The sequence below is a fragment of the Amblyomma maculatum genome, chromosome 4 (assembly GCF_055883805.1).
Source record: "Amblyomma maculatum isolate TAMU_Amacu chromosome 4, ASM5588380v1, whole genome shotgun sequence".
In the NCBI taxonomy this organism is placed as follows: Eukaryota; Metazoa; Arthropoda; class Arachnida; order Ixodida; family Ixodidae; genus Amblyomma; species Amblyomma maculatum.
This window is the reverse complement of record NC_139347.1, coordinates 186,885,681-186,901,712: the sequence shown is the minus strand read 5'-3', so window position 1 is coordinate 186,901,712 and position 16,032 is coordinate 186,885,681. Positions and strand designations below refer to the sequence as shown.

Genomic DNA, 16,032 nt, shown 5'->3' with positions numbered 1-16,032 from the left:
GGAGGCACTCTGCTCAGTGGCTTCCATAACCATGCTCCCTGCAGCACACATTGCCATCCGCACTTACGCACTTCAAGCACTACGTTTGCTTTGACGTGTCAGTCGCTGCCCTAAAATATGCCAAAACATCCACCGCCTTGCGGCGGGCATCCCGCAGTCAGTACGCATCGAGTGGGTCCCATGGGACCTCCTGCCTTCCCAGATTCAATCAGATTTAGCGACCCGCCTCGTGAACTAAGACGCATCAATGCCACGGCTCCTTGGACGACGCTACCCTGCTTTTATCAAGAAAGGAAAACCTCCGGCCCCGCACACGTGCACTTATCCCTTCGTGTGCGGTATCCCTTCCCCGCGGTCTCACCCGCGCAGAGGAGATTGCGCTTAGGAGGATCCAGGTCGGTGTTGCCCTCACACCAGCGGTCAGTAGGACGTGGTCTCACTTCCAACACTTATATCCCCGCTTAGGGTGCCCGATCTGTAAAAACGAAAATTTTGAAGCCGACATTCACCACTTGTTGCGGAACTGGCCAGCACTGAAGCCAACACGAATCTGGCACCTGACGATAGCTTGCCTTTCAGCGACCAATCCTGTCTCATATATAGCTTGGACGCAGGGACCTCATCATCACTCACTCCTGGAATTCATAAAATCAGCCAACCTTTTTTCATTCATTATTCATTTGTTCATCATTCATCTTATACCCTACTGATTCCCTGAGGCAATAAATATCGATTAAAAAAAACAGCCAGCCATGGCTAATTGATGTGCCATCGCCAGCCGCCATCCTTATTTTCTTCTTCCAGCAGCCGTGTGTTGGCCGTACTCTGGGCGCAGCCAGAAGACGGAGCTAGAGAAAAACACAGAAGCAAAAATTTAAAGAAATTTAAAGAAAAGAAGCATTGTGTAGAAGCATATTCAAACTGGAAAATGCCGATCAAGGTCTGCAGTCAGGCAGGCAGTAGCTTCCGCGCCAGGTGGCCAGGAGCGTGCAACTCAGGTCGCCAGAGCTTGTGCTCTGGCGACCTATGTTGCACGCTCGATGGCCCGCAGTTGGATTAGTGGGTCCGAGCTGACCATAGCGGCCTCCCACTGCTCGCAGGTGGAAGGCTACAGATTTCACGGAGGGGAGCCTCGTGCCCATAAGATGGAATGTTAGTTAGCCCTCTGGTTGCATAAGTTACAGTAAGGGGTGTATAATGCAGGGTATGCATTGGCGTAAATGACTGGATTTGGAAAGGAATGCGTCTGTAATTTTCGCCAGGTGACCTCCTCTTCCATTGTGCGAGATTTGTGCCCCGAGGGTATAAGGTACGTGTTTAACGGAAGTGTAGTGTAATTTCTTGATAGGAAACCATGCGGTCCTTCGCCCATCTCATGAGGGGTTGTGCCATCACCCGGCTCGGGCGAAATTCTGGACAGCCTCATTTCCAAGAAGAGAAGAATGTGCTCGTGTCCAGATTAGCTTCATTGAACAGTGAGGCGTTTGAAAAAAAAAGCAGAAATTTGAGTCCTACAGTGGATATCTTGCCTTTGCTGTAATTTCTTATTGCGGTTTTTGAGTCGTTAATTATATGAAGGGCTGAGGTTGAGCTTATCGCGAGGGTGATCGTACCTTCCTCCGCTTCCTGCGAGTCGTTGATAACGATCGAACCGACTGTGAGCTGTTGACCCTGATAATTTACAGTCGCAATCGTGAAGGCATTACGGTCCGCGTGTTCGGCTGCATCGACATAGACCGCGTCATGTCTGTTGTAAACGGCTTTGACTCTTTCTACTTGCTTGCCTGAATGAAATTCAGGGGGCATATTCTTCGGGAGAGGTACGATTTTCCGCAGGCTGATTGAAAGTGGCGCTTTGTCCTGCCTTGTTGCGGAGTAAGTGATTGATTGAGAGGGCATCAAGGATAAACCGTCTGGTCGGTGTGTGGGTTAGCCGTTCGTATTGAGAAGGTGAGGTGGGCATCTACCAGCTCGCTAAGAGTGTTGTGGACTTCGGCGGCACTGATGCGCTCCGTTTTATGCGGATACCAAGTGCGGACGTGAACGTGAACTTCAGTTCCCCACACACCGATCGACCTTTCACGGTGGTGTAACACACGCCAAGAGGTGGTAGCACTCCTAGTTAAGCCTGTATGCACGCCACTTATACTAGTTTCCTTTTATGGCCGTTCTGGTTCCGCATCTCCTAATCTTGGATGGGTTCGTTTTCTGCGTTCTACCTACTCGGGTATCCCTATTCTAGTCAGTGCAGACTTCAACGGCGCACATACCTCCTGGGGTTACCCATCGGATTCACCCAGGGGTGCACACATCCAGGGAAGCTTTTCAGATAATTCTTTACATTTTTAAACCGCCTGCATACATCTACCCGTCCACGAGGTGGGCCTTATTTACCTGATTTGACTTGGTGGTTAGGCCCTGTACTGTGAAAAACTGCGCCGAAATAAACACACCACAAGACAGAAGACGGGACAAAGGCGCTTGTGGTGTGTCTTGTGGTGTGTTTATTTCGGCGCAGTTTTTCACAGTACAAATATGAACCAACTAGCCCAAGAAACGGTATTAATGCGGTTAGGCCCTGGTAGCCCTCGTTGGGCGGTTGAACCAGATACCTGGGGTAGTGATCACAGTCCTATCTTTATCTCTCTCACTCCTTCGCGGATACGTAAAATACGCCGTAGCGTACGAATAACATCATGGGACTCTGTACGCGCAGACAATCGCTTATCTGATTTCACCCCATCATCAGCATTGTCTACTCTCTCTGCTGTTCTTGCGTCCCACACGATTACCACCACTGTAAATGAAGACAAGCCAAACCCGGACATCCACCTCTTGAATCTTTGGGCTCTGCGTCGCCAGGAAGATCAATAGGCTACTCGTAACCCCGATGACCCATCGGCTATCCCCGCTCTTCACCGGGCTACCGCGCGTGCGAGGCGGTATGAAAAGCGTCTAGGAAGGCAACGTTGGGCTTCATGGTGTGAGCGTCTGTCCTCCAAGCAAAGTAATCGACAACTTTGGAGAGTGCTTCACGCCATGGAGCGCTTTTCTCAAGTTTCTGATTACACAGAGAGCATTCGCCTTGCGATGAATGTAGATGAGGGCACATTTGCAAAACAGGCGGCCAGACTGTTTTTTCCCCACTATGATTCCACCTCGACTTCTCCACCTTGCTTACCGGTTACCGAACCCCCGATGCGATTACTTCTGACCTAACCATGGCAGAGCTGCTGGCCTCCATTGAACGCCTCAAATCTAACTCTGCTCCTGGGCACGACGGCATACCTAACTCCTTATTCTGCAACTTGGAAGGGACTGCTTTGCAGGCGCTGCTTGATGCATTCAGTGGCGTGTGGCATTCTGGTGTCATGCCGGACGAGTGGAAGCATTCTATTGTTGTTTCAATACCGAAGTCAGGTCATCTTCCAGTATCTCCCTCGGCCCTTCGTCCAATTTCCCTGACGCCAACAATCTGCAAGCTTTACGAAAACATTCTCGCCACTCGCTTATCGTGGTGGTTGGAATCCCATGATTGTTATCCAGAATCCCAAATTGGCTTCCGCCCGCAAATAGGAACGGAGGACGGTCTTGCAACTTTGGCTGCTGACGTGCTTCACCACTCTCCGCACAGTCATCTTGTTAGAACTGTGATTGCTACAGAGATAACAAAGGCATATGATAACATGCTTCACTCAGCCATTCCTGCCTCCCTACAAACTCTTGGTCTCCCTCACAGGTTTCTCCTCGCCATTCACGCCTTTCTAACAAATAGAACGTTCAGTGTGCGTGTCCATGGAAAACCCTTTGGTCACTTGGCTCAAACAGAGGAGTGGCCCAGGGCTCCGTTCTCGCCCCTACATTATTTAATGTGGCCTACATTCCACTTGTTCGAGCCCTAGAGGCCATCCCTTCTATACGCGTGCTTGCGTATGCCAATGATATAACCTTATGGTGCTGTCACCCAGATACGTCTGTCCATCAGGCGGCCCTCAAGCATGCGCTGGATGTATTGACATTTCGCCTCCCTCTTTTGGGCCTAACTCTTTTGCATACAAAATCCTGTTTCATTCGCATTGGAAATAAAGCTGGCTTACGGAAAGCTCCCACTATAAATTTTATGATAGATAATACTCCAATTCCTCAGGTACAAACCGTTCGCATTCTTGGTCTTCTTCTTCATTCCTCTGGGACTGGCACCCCGTGGCTGACAGCCATCCGTAAGACCGCTCACGCTACTCTAGGTCTCGCTCTGGCGGCGCGCGTGCTCACACGGCCCGCCAGCTTGTTCGCTCTATCCTCCAGCCGCGTATAATCTACCAGGCACAGTTTCAACGTCTCACCCGCAGACAGTGGGACTCCCTTGAGGCCCTCAATCGTGAGGCTATGAGTGCAATAACATCTTCCCCGCCTAACACCCATACCAGTACTTCAGGAGTATGCCCAGCTAAATATGCTCACTGAACTCGTTGACCAGCGGATGGCAAACAGAGCTCGCAAACAGTCTTTACAACTAGATCATTTAAAGACACTACCTCCATGGTCGTACTGCCAGCTCACGGACAATCGCCCCACTGCTTCCCCGCCGGTATAATCGGCACATCTGCCTGAAGGGTGCATACTATATACCGATGCATCACATACTGCAGAGCGAGGAGTATAGTCCCTCTCATCCGCATCTCAACACTCACGTGACATATACCGCGGATACGTGCACCCCTCAGGCACTGGAACTTCAAGCCATTTACAATGCCATACATTCCCTTCCACCAGTTCCTACATTCAATGCAGTTCATCTTTGCACAGACTCTCTCACTGCCCTTAAACAGCTTAAGACCGTTCGACGCACATTCCAAATAACACAGTCCATACACTTGCTCTGTTCAAAGTACCCATGTCCTGTGCGCATACACTGGATTCGCGGCCATGCTCGCGATTAACATAATATTCAAGCGGATGCTATGACGCACATAAACCCATCAGGCGATCCACCACCTTCCCCTCTTCCCCCAGATCCGTTCCTGTCCCACGTTTCCGATTCGCAAGTTCTGCGCCAGCGAACACGCGCTCTCATTCCTCCGTGTTCGCACCCTCTCCCCCGTAGTCTTACTCGGCAGGAGGAGGCAACACTGCGCCGGATCCGGGCAGGGCGGCTCTGACCCCATCTGTTCGACATCGATGGCGGGAAAAAGATCTACCAGTGACTGACAGGTGCCCTCACTGTGACACTCCACCTGACGTCTGCGATGTGCGTCACTTGCTGTGGACGTGTCCATCAACGACTCACATTAGGCAACGGATAATCACGAAGGTGGGCCTGCGGTGGAATCGCGATAGTGATTATGAGAAATGGACAATGGACAATCGCTACACTGCCAATCTTCTCGAATACATAAGCGCAACTGGACTTCACTCCTTCTTTTAACTTTATATCTCCTGCATCCCATTCCCCCTTTCTCAACTTATGCCTTGTGGCAAACGTTTCGAAAAAAAAACAAACAAACTAGCCGAACATTTTCATTGGCCGTTTCGAGTGGGTTCAGGCCCTATCGTGTCTAATATCCGCATACTCAATTCGAAAAACACGGAGCCGAGGTGAACCGCGTCAGCTCGCTCTCAAGGCGGAGTGCCCTGTTCGCAACAATTTTATTTTCGGCTCGCTGTTCGATTCGAAGCTTTCAAGGACTATGCGTTTCTGACGGGCTAAGCCTAATCGACGCCTTCAGGGCCCACCACGACCACGGCTGCTCCCGGGCCACAGCCGGGCGGCGCTGCCGCCACAGCGCATCCGGAAGATGTGACCTTCAAAACTTTACGTCCGGCGACCTTCACTCCGAGCCAACCACCGACTACGACCCCAAAGTCAAGCCAAGATACAAGGCGTTCCGATTATCCGCCCTTACCGGCGGGGCATGAGCAGATGGACGCGGCGCCGTACTTCGCATTCAGCCTAACGCTGACTCCGACGCCACAAACGCCACAGGCTACAGGCAGCGTTGATTACCAGCTATTGCCGACGGTGCACGAGGAAATGGGTGCCGCAGCTCTGACTGTCTCTGCAAGCCCTCCTGCTCAGGTTAAGACAGCTACAGGATGCAGCATGACTTCAACGCACCGCAAGCGTCAAGTGTCCCCGCAACGCCTGCACACAGAACGGGTGAGTCGTCCTCAGTTCACTGCTCTGATCAGGCCACTTAACAAAGTGCATGTCACAAACATCCCGAAACAGCCTATTACCAACGTAATAGAGCAAACTGCTTCGTCTCAGTATTTTTAGGATATGGCCATTCTCCGCTTTGATTCTGCTGCTAACTGCATCCGCATAACTGTCAGGGACGCCGAGCATTTCAAGAAGCTGTGTACATTGACCCGCTTAGTCGCGCGAACGCGGGATTCTGTCCAAGCGTTCGATGTGGACACGTCCCCACTGAAGCAGCCTGTGGTTGGCAGTATGCGAGGTGTGATCAGAATTAGAGAAGGCCTCACGATGGACTATAGCATGGCACATCTGCGCTGCGAGACAGCTGAATTCAGGGACATACGCATGCTCGGCAAGACAAGTTTGCTACTTCTGACCTTCGCATCAGACAGATTACCTTCTCGGCAAGTATTCGACTACGAGATTACACGAGTCCGTGAATACCGTCCACGCCCAGTCGCATGTTATAACTGTCACCGCATCGGCAATGTAGCCAAATACTGCTCGTTTCCCACCGTTTGTCGGGATTGCGGTAAGAACCCGCACCCTGAAGACCCCGGCTGCAAGCAGTTTCCTCATTGCGTAGCCTGCGGCGCTTCCATGCATATCGCTCTGAGTGCCCAGTGCCCGGCTCGAGCTTATGCAAAGCCTGTCGACAAATCGGCATCTAAGGAGTCGGATGATCCGAATACGCATCAGGTGACATCCTCACATACTGTCGCCAAACATGTATCTTATGTTGAAAAGACCTCTTCTCCAGTTTTAGTCGAGGTCATTGAGAACCTCAGAGCAGAAATATCTGAACTACGCCGCGAAAATCAGCGTCTCCGGGAGATGATAACTAAGGACAAGATAACAATGGACACCCGAACTCGTTCCCAGATTCCGCAACGCAGCCGCTCACAGAAGGGCCGCAAAAGCCGTTCGCCTACCCGCACGGCTGCAACCGGTCACAGCGTCTGATTCCGCCTATATCCACATGCTGAGGCTAATCCGACAGGAACGCGCCAAGAGACACAGAAGCTGGAAGAAACTCTGCCAAAGGAAGTTAATGTAACTCTAACTGCTGCCCTCACTTCCATGCAGAGCATCTCCAGACTGTGTTTGAGGAGTTCCAACGTACCACACTCACAGACAATAGCAAGCGCCGTAAATCTGTGTCCCTTTTATGAGTACTATGGCTCATGGGATTCAATGGAACTGCAGAAGCTTCAATCAGAACGGTCCTACCCTTCGTACATTTGTGCCTCAGCGCCGTCCTCTTTTCATACTCCTTCAAGAAACGCGCGGTCCTTGTAAAATTCCAGGTTACTGCACTTACTAGACACCTACTATCCAACATAAAAAACGGCCGTGCAGAGGGACAGGCGACCGTCTTAATTCGAAACGATTGTCCTTCCACTCAGCTCTCGCTTCAGCCCCTTTGCTCTCCCACTCGTGAAATTGTTGCAGTAAAAATCTTCCCCCTGGCCAAAAACCTTTCGTTGAAGCATTGGCCTATTTCCGGCCAGGTAACGTCATGGCAGAACCCTGTACTTGGCTCCCTGACCTTGAAAACGCAACATACACTTATCCTATTCTTATTGGCGGATATTTCAACGCACATCACGTAGCCTGGAGCTCATCTCAGCCTAATCAACGTGGTAAACACCTATATGACGCCCTTGATCAAACTCTTCTTACCCTGTGCAACGAACCTAACGCACCGACCCGTATCGGTCTCCATCCCTCTCAAGCAGACACTACACTCGACCTTACATTCTCATCACCACGTCTTCTTCGGCGCTGGGAAGTCCTTTCTAAATCTTAAGGTAGTGATCACAACACATTCGTTTTTCAACTGGGAGAAGTTTCGTGCTAATACTACGACCCCCTTCTCGGATATTGACTCCTTCTTGTCAGTACACCGAGATGACCGCACTCAAGCTCTCGAATATATCCCCCGTGACGATTCCACAGTTGGCATGGGTGCTCACCTGGCTAACCTTCGGCGTCGCGGAGATCACCTCACGCAACGTTTTCGGACACGCGGAAAACGTCACAAAGATCTCGTGCTTCTTCGACGACAATTCAAGCTTATCCGGGCATACCAGCTTCACCTGCAAAGTGAGGCTTGGCACACTACATGCGACCGTGTTGGACAAGTACCGTGCCTATTACAACTTTGGCGCATCTTTCGTGGTCTAAATGGCAAGGCACGCGGGGCCCCACCTCTCGCCGATCTCCTTCTCAATGGCAACCCGGCTGATGTTGAAGATGAAGTTATACGCACTTTTTTCCCACACGCCAGCCTAACGCCTCCACCAGCAGTTTTCATTTTCCCAGTCAGAAACCCTGATCTAGACCTGGATCGCCCATTCTCAAAGGGAGAACTGCAAGCAGCTCTCGGAAGAGGCTGAGCTCGCGCCACACCCGGGCATGACCGAGTCAGTTGGCAGGAGCTTCGCAATCTCGATTCGGCAGCCCAGGATGCCCTTCCCGACATCATTAATTCTTACTGGGAGACCGGAACGGTACCGGATAACCTCAAGCTTTCTCTTATTCTTCCTATCCCTAAACCTGGCAAAAATCCTCGACTTCCTAGTAATTTGCGTCCAATCGCCCTGACTTCACATCTTTGTAAACTCATCGAGCGCCTGCTGCATACCCGAATTAGTCACTACATTGAATACGTCAGTCCTGGATTTCATCCAGCTCAAGCCGGCTTCCGCCCTAACCTCGGAACGCATGACTGCCTTTGGCTTTTGCGAAGAGTTCTGAATAGAGCTCATCGTAAAGCGCTACCTGACTATCTCCTGGTTGTCGATATACACAAAGCCTTTGACAATGTTCGCCATGAGGTTATCCTGGAGGAACAAGCCAAACGCTTTCCTAGTACTCGTGCCCAAATCTGGATACGCAATGTTTTGACATATAGACCCATTTAGCTACGTGGCAAAGCTCCGGGATGTGTGCCCAAAACCTATTACTTGGATAGGGGTGTACCGCATGGCTCCATTCTCGGACCCATATTGTTCAACTTGGCCGTGACACGCGTCACCGGGAATCTGGAAATCAGCACAAGCGCAAGATTCGCTATATATACCGATGATATTACCGTCTGGACCGAGGCAGCGGATTACGTAGACAAATATTCTATGGAGATTGAACTTCAGGCGATTCTTCTTTGTCTTGAAGATACACGAACCAAAATTGGCCTCGAACTTGCACCACATAAAACAGACTTGATTAATATCGACGGAAAACATAAAACCAACCCCAGTATGCAGATCCATCTTCACATCGGAGGCAACACCACCACCTTCTCAAATGGGCAAATCCGCATTCTTGGCCTGCCCACCTCAAGCTGCAACAGTCCCCAGAAATGGGTTCATCAGCTACAACGCCTTTGGCCAGCAGTGCTACATACTATTCGTCGCCCGTCCAACCGGCACGGCGGTGCGCGGCAACATGCCTGCCGTGCGATGGCCAGAGCAGTGGCGGTCGGAAAAATCCTCTATGGCACACCCGTCCTCGAACTGTCGAAGACTGACTCCGCTAAGGTCGAATGCCTTCATCGCGCAACACTACGCACTATTACCGGTCTACCTAAGCACACTCCTATATCCGTAACTTGAGCGTTTGGCCGCTCTTCCACCGCTCACTACCATCGTTACCGAGTCACAGACGCGTCATCGAATACGTCTAGAAAACACTGTCCAAGGGCGTCGCCTGCTAGCCTGGGTTGAACAGCGTAACGACAAAACACCAGCCCTATATGCATCTCTTCCCCCTTGGGAGATGCCAGTAGTCACACGCCTCCATCACCGACCTATAAACCGCGATTTTACGGTGCGGTTCAAATGTCCGCTCAGACATATATAGTTCGCATTTTCTTTCCTATGAGCCAATTTGCATTTTACTTGCACACTTAACGATGTCAGTGGATGGTAAAGAACTTGGTGGTCGCAATTTTTGGAGCCCTTCATTACGGCGTCTCAGAGCCTGAGTCGTTTTGGGACGTTAAATCCTATAAATAAAACTAAACTAGAAGACCGTAGTTTGATTCGGGGAAAGAAAAGTGCTGTATTTGCTTCCCTTTTCGTTAGACACCCGAAGCGTACATATTACGTTAGGCTATTTTAGTAGGCTCCGAACCTCCTCCACTAATAATGTTTATAGGTCATGCACATATTGGAAGCCTGCCGGGGTGGTGCAGTGTTTAGGGCCCTCGACTACTGCGCCCAAGGACGCGGAATCGAATGCAGGTCTCGGTGGCTGCTTATCGGTGGAGGCGAAAAGCTAGGCGCCCGTGGGCTGTGTGATGTCAGTGAACGTTAAAGAACCCCAGGTCGTCGAAATTTCTGGAGTCCTCCACTACGGCGTCCCTCATAGCCTGAGTCACTTTAGGACGTGAAACCCCAAAAGAAAACCATATTGGAAGCCAACTTAATAGCAACACACAAAAAAAAAGATGCATTGCATCCAATATCCAATGTTTGCCCTTGATACAAGTGCCACAAAACGGCACAGAAATTGTGTAAACATTCGACAGATCGAATAAATTGCATTCACATAACGTTGTGCTTAGATAGCATAAATTACAGTGACGAGACTGAAAACACATTTGCGTCACAAATCATAACACTCTAATTGAGTCTGCTGTCCACAGGTCTCGGCTCGATGCTTTGGTACCTCGATGACTGACCACTGCCACGAGGCTTGCTGGTTCGTCCCTTCTTCACATTCCGCCAGTTCAGTGTCTGCTTCATGAAGTCCACACTCTGAATGGAACCCGCAGCTGATAAAGGGCTGGCCAGAGTTGGCTTCTCCGACGGCTGCTGTGAAAAGAGCTGGGCATGGAGCAACATAAAGAACGTAGTCCCAGCTAGGGCGAAAAGCACATCGCCACGCCCAATGTCTTGCCGCACGGACAGCACTATGGCACACACCCCTCCCAAGCGGCCCAAACCGAAGAGCCAGCAACTCGCCCCGCAACGCACACGCGTCGGCACCATTTCCAAGACGTTGGCGAATATGAGGACTTTGACCGCGAACGTAAGCGGTTTGGCTAAAAGGAAGAACAATGTCGATACGTAAGCGCATCCCAATGCGAAACTCAGGCTTATCACGCAGGAAACGCCACCAAGCGTTCCTACTGCTGCGGCCAGTAGATGTTGCGGTGAGAGTTTTCTGAACGTAGCGTAGAGCAGCGCGCAACTTGCGAGGTTGGTTCCGCTTGAGGCCCACTGGAACCAAGCAGTTGTTCCTAATATTACCCTGTCCTCGACGGCCATCAATGAGTATTGTGAGAACGAAGCAGAGAACGATAAGCCGATCATCACGAACGCGCTGCGCTGTACTGCCTTTGCTCTAGTTACGTCTCCTGCTGTGAGCAGCATGCGCATTTCGGTCCTCTGAACCTCTGCCTTGAGCCTTTCCAGCATGCAGTCAGTGTTCGAAACGGGAAAGCGATTTTCTTTGGCGGCAGCGATCATGAGCATTTCGGCTCTGGCCATGTCGTTTACTGCAATGCACCAGCGGGCTGACTCGTGCACTGCGGACACCGCGTACAACGTGAGGACAGTCGGGGACAACATGAAGATCTGGAGAACTATCCAGTTCAGCCCTCTGAGCAGCCGTGCCACAGCAAGCCATACCTCGGCAATCAGCAAGCCTGCGCACATGGCGGCACACAGGTCCCTGTTCCTGTTCTCGTGCGTGGATGCCTCAAAGAATAGTGTGCAGGCGAGGACGGCGACAGTTGCCACGCAGCCAGAGTTGAGAAACCTTGAAAGGACGTACATGTGGTATGATGCTGCGAAACATCCGCCCATCGTGGCCAGCTGCAGCACCGCCATCGCTGTGAGGAGCACGGGCATCCGGCCGACTCTGTCCGCCATCTGCCCGACGGCAGTCATCGCAATCAGCGAGCCGGCTATGTAGAGGCTCTCCGCCATGGCGCGCAACCAGCGTCTGTGGCAGACCAAGTCCCACTGACTTACGATGGTCCTCTTGCTGTACTCCGGGTCGTAGTCCCAATCATCGCAGTCAACAATCAGCGTGTCGTTAGGGTGACCTGGTTGTTTGTAGACGCTGCATCGACTGAAGCGACCGTCCGCCTCTAGAGGGATTGCCGAGTTCCTCCAGGAGGCCGCAGGCACCTTCATTTCGCCCTGTGGCTGCTTGCACCAGTGGTCGACGTCACCAGAGATGAGACTGAAGGCGAGGGTGTGGCACTGCATTGCGCACACGGAGAATATAACGAGATTGAAGAACCAGCGCTGAAAATGACCATGGCCGAACACATCACTGCAGTCATAGCAGTCGCTCGTCACTAAGTCTACTCTACTGAGCCTGCGTCTAGACAGCAGAAGCATCTTAGACGTTAATACGGGAGGTATTTGTAGCTGCCCTAACCTGAACCACGGTCTTCTTCTTCTTCTGCCTTGATATATGGCACATACCCACGAAGGGGGATTGACTAGGGTTCAGTGTGGACTGCCAAATGTCCTACACGAACTGAATTAGTGCAATAAAGCAATTATCAACTAAACAAAAACATAAGATTTAAAATCACAAAATTGATTGAAAGTAAAAATACGAAGCAAAAATTTGGAAGTTTGTAAATGTGGAATACAATTAGCAAGGGAATCTGTCCGTAGCTGTGATGTAGTTATGTAAGTACAGACAAATTTGAGGCAACGCAAATCCTTTCGCACTCGCACCGAAGGAGAGTAGAAGCGGGACCGACAACGTAAATCCCAAGCGTGCAATTGGAGTTTCTAAAGGCACCCTCCTCTGATGTGAAAATCTTCGGCAAGCGAGAAGGAAGGGATCAATATTTTCAATCTCATCGCAAGCCTCACAAAGGTTTGTGGGGCTGATCCCGCATCTACATAAATAAAGATTTAGGCGAGGAGTCCTGCATCTCGTGAGAGTCATCGTTATCTCACACTGCCGTGATTTACATGAACGAACTTTCCATGAGTATATGAGATGCTGGTATTCGGCTGTAGATAGCAAGGTTTCATTGCACGAAGCGGCTAGGTATTGATAACGCTGAAAACAGGACTTTCCAAAAATGGTGATATTAGGGATGGTACATGAAACGGATGCATCAAGAGCTGATTTAGCAAGGAAATCTGCCGATTCGTTCTGGAAAATACCGCAGTGACCGGGGACCCAGATGAAGCGTAGTTCTTTCACCCACACCGGTATGAAATGCTTTAGTGAGCAGCTCAAAAGAGCATCCCGTGCTGACTCCAGTGGCAGCAAAATAGAAAGACTGATAGAAAAATTATTTTTGATTGACTGCAGGGAACATTCAGTAGTGCTAGTCCAATTGCCATAAACTCTGCTAAAAATATCGGTGTGTAATCCGGGACACGCACCGAAAAACTGCAGGAAAGAGACTCTGAAAACAATTCCAATCGCTGCTTTCAGCGCAGTCACAGACGCATCAGTGGCAATTACAGTGTGATCAGGGAACTTTTCAAGGTGATCACATAGGAGACTGGATATTAGACCTGAAGGTAAGTGCTTCACATTAGATGGAAATATATAATCATAATTTATATCCACGAAGCACGTTGAGCAACCAATAGAACATATAGAACCGAGGTCCACACCAATGTTTGCTAAAATGTTCTGCGTCAAAACAAGCTGGGGCATGCAGACCCTTGGCCACTGGTGAGTGAGAAAGAGGGCGGGGTTTGACACAAAAATAAGTATAGCCATACCTGGAGTAGCCTCAAATGATCGCAAGAAAAATCTAACAGTTAGAAGGCGGAAACGGGAGTTAAGGTCTGAAAATACGGTCCTCCAAGTACAGCACAGTGGTAGAGACTGACTGTGGAAGCCCTAGGCAGAGGCGCAGCGCCCGTCTCTCTAAAAGCAGCAAAGGATGCAGCTTATATTTACGACATCCAGAAAAAAGAATGAAGCCAAATTCCAGAATCAGTCTCACATAGGCTTTGTACAAAAGTAGAAGAGTGTGTCGACGCATACCAAATTTCCTATTACTTATCCGTATGAGCCTACCAAGGGCAAGCTCACCTTTCTGAACATTAGACTTGATGTGAGGCCTCCAATCCATACTAGCATCATACGTAATGCCTAAATACCGCACAGATTCCACTTGAGGTATGACATCTGAGCGGTAGTTTAACGAAACATATAAGGGGGTATTGCTTTTAAAAACTAGCACAGTACGTTTGGACACATTTAAAACCAATTTAATTTTGTCCAACCAGACCTCAAGTGCATTTAGGTGAGCCTGTAGTGAACGATAGAGGTCATGAATATCTTTTGCAGAGGCGAAGAATGCTATGTAATCTGCATATACACATACAGTGACATCAGGATGAACCGGAATATCGCACATTAATATATTAGAAAGGAATGGTGAGAGCACAGAGCCCTGGGGCACCCCTCTTGTCTGTGCATAGGTATCTGAGAATAATGAGCCATCAGTGCAAAAGAATTCTCGTCCTTTCAAAAATTTCCTGATCCAAGCATAAATGTAGAACGGAGGACGTGATAATGACCACTTGTTTAGTTTAATGGAATGTTCAATGCTGTCGTAGGCGTTAGCTATATCGAGCGTCACTAACGCTGATACCTCCTTGTTGCACATTGCAAGATGAATCCTGCTTTATAAATCTACATGTACTGACCATATTGAGCATCCATTGCGGAAATCAATCTGGGCAGAACTCAAAGCATTAACCTCTGAAATATGCTTTGAGATGCGGCCATGCACAATTCTTTCTATTAATTTTGCTAGATTCAAAGTCAAAGCTATCGGCCGAATGTTGTCAACATGAAATCCTTTACCAGGGTCTTTCAAGAGCAATATAATTTTTGCCACTTTCCAGACGTGCGGCAGCCATGCAGATTCTAATGATTCGTGGACCAGATCCAGGAGATACTAAGTGAATTCATTTGCTAAAATTTTGAGCACACCTACCGTAACCCCGTCCCAACCTGGAGCCGAGTTTTGCATGGAAGAAATCACAGATAGAAGTTCTGACCTTTCAACCTGAACATAGTGTGAGCAGAAAATGGGAGCGTGCAAGGAAACTCTGCACTGCTCCTGGAAACGTAATGCGTGCCCTTGTGCAATTGGTTCCAACTCATCCTTTGCCTCCTGTGGAGACAACACTATTGAACTTAATGACTGAGAAATGCGTGAGTTTCTATTTCGTTCCATCAAACGATACAAAGCCTTCCTGTGCTTAGGGTTTGACAAATAAGTATTTAAATTTTCATTGTACTCGTCCTTTGCCTACGCTATGCCTCTTTTAAATGACGCCGAACAAAATTTGTAGTTTATCCAGTTTACTGGGCTCTGGTTATAAGAAACCACGGTCTTGACTAAACATGCGGCATTCTTCTTCGCTCTTTTCTTTTTCGCAGTCAAGAGACTGGCGCGTGCCTGCAAGGATCAATTGGTCAAAAATATTAAGAACTTAAAAATCAAGTTCGAATTCTTGTCGATCTCACTACTGCTTAAAAATGCATGTACCTTCAAGTTGTGACAAAAAATGAATATACTTAAGTTTATTTAAAGCGATAACCGCATGAGGCCATTTTCCCTAGCGATTCGTCGCGCGACGACTCCATCGCGTATCGTTTCCGCTGGTATTATATATTTGCAGTATACTAGACCCTAGGTCAGAGCCTGAAACGTCAGTGCGAGCTATCTCTAACAAAAGTCAGGTGTAGGACTACTCTCCTTAATTCTACCCCCCCCCCCCCCCCAAATCTGGCTCCTCGCCCGCAGCTGTGTATTCATTCTGCAGTGAACCCGAGTCACTGGATCATTTCTCCCTCTACTTTCACTGTTTCGC

At 49.5% G+C, this 16,032-nt stretch overlaps 1 protein-coding gene across 1 annotated transcript; it reads right to left on the bottom strand.

Annotated features, from left to right (window-relative positions):
- Positions 1 to 10,827: 10,827 nt before the first annotated feature.
- On the bottom strand, positions 10,828 to 12,423 carry LOC146193845 (solute carrier family 22 member 7-like). The gene is made up of 2 exons (XM_084600626.1): positions 11,560 to 12,423; positions 10,828 to 11,031 (listed from the first exon to the last, which is right to left on the bottom strand). Exons 1-2 carry the CDS (start codon positions 12,421 to 12,423, stop codon positions 10,828 to 10,830), a joined length of 1,068 nt encoding a protein of 355 aa, XP_084456752.1.
- Positions 12,424 to 16,032: the final 3,609 nt, after the last annotated feature.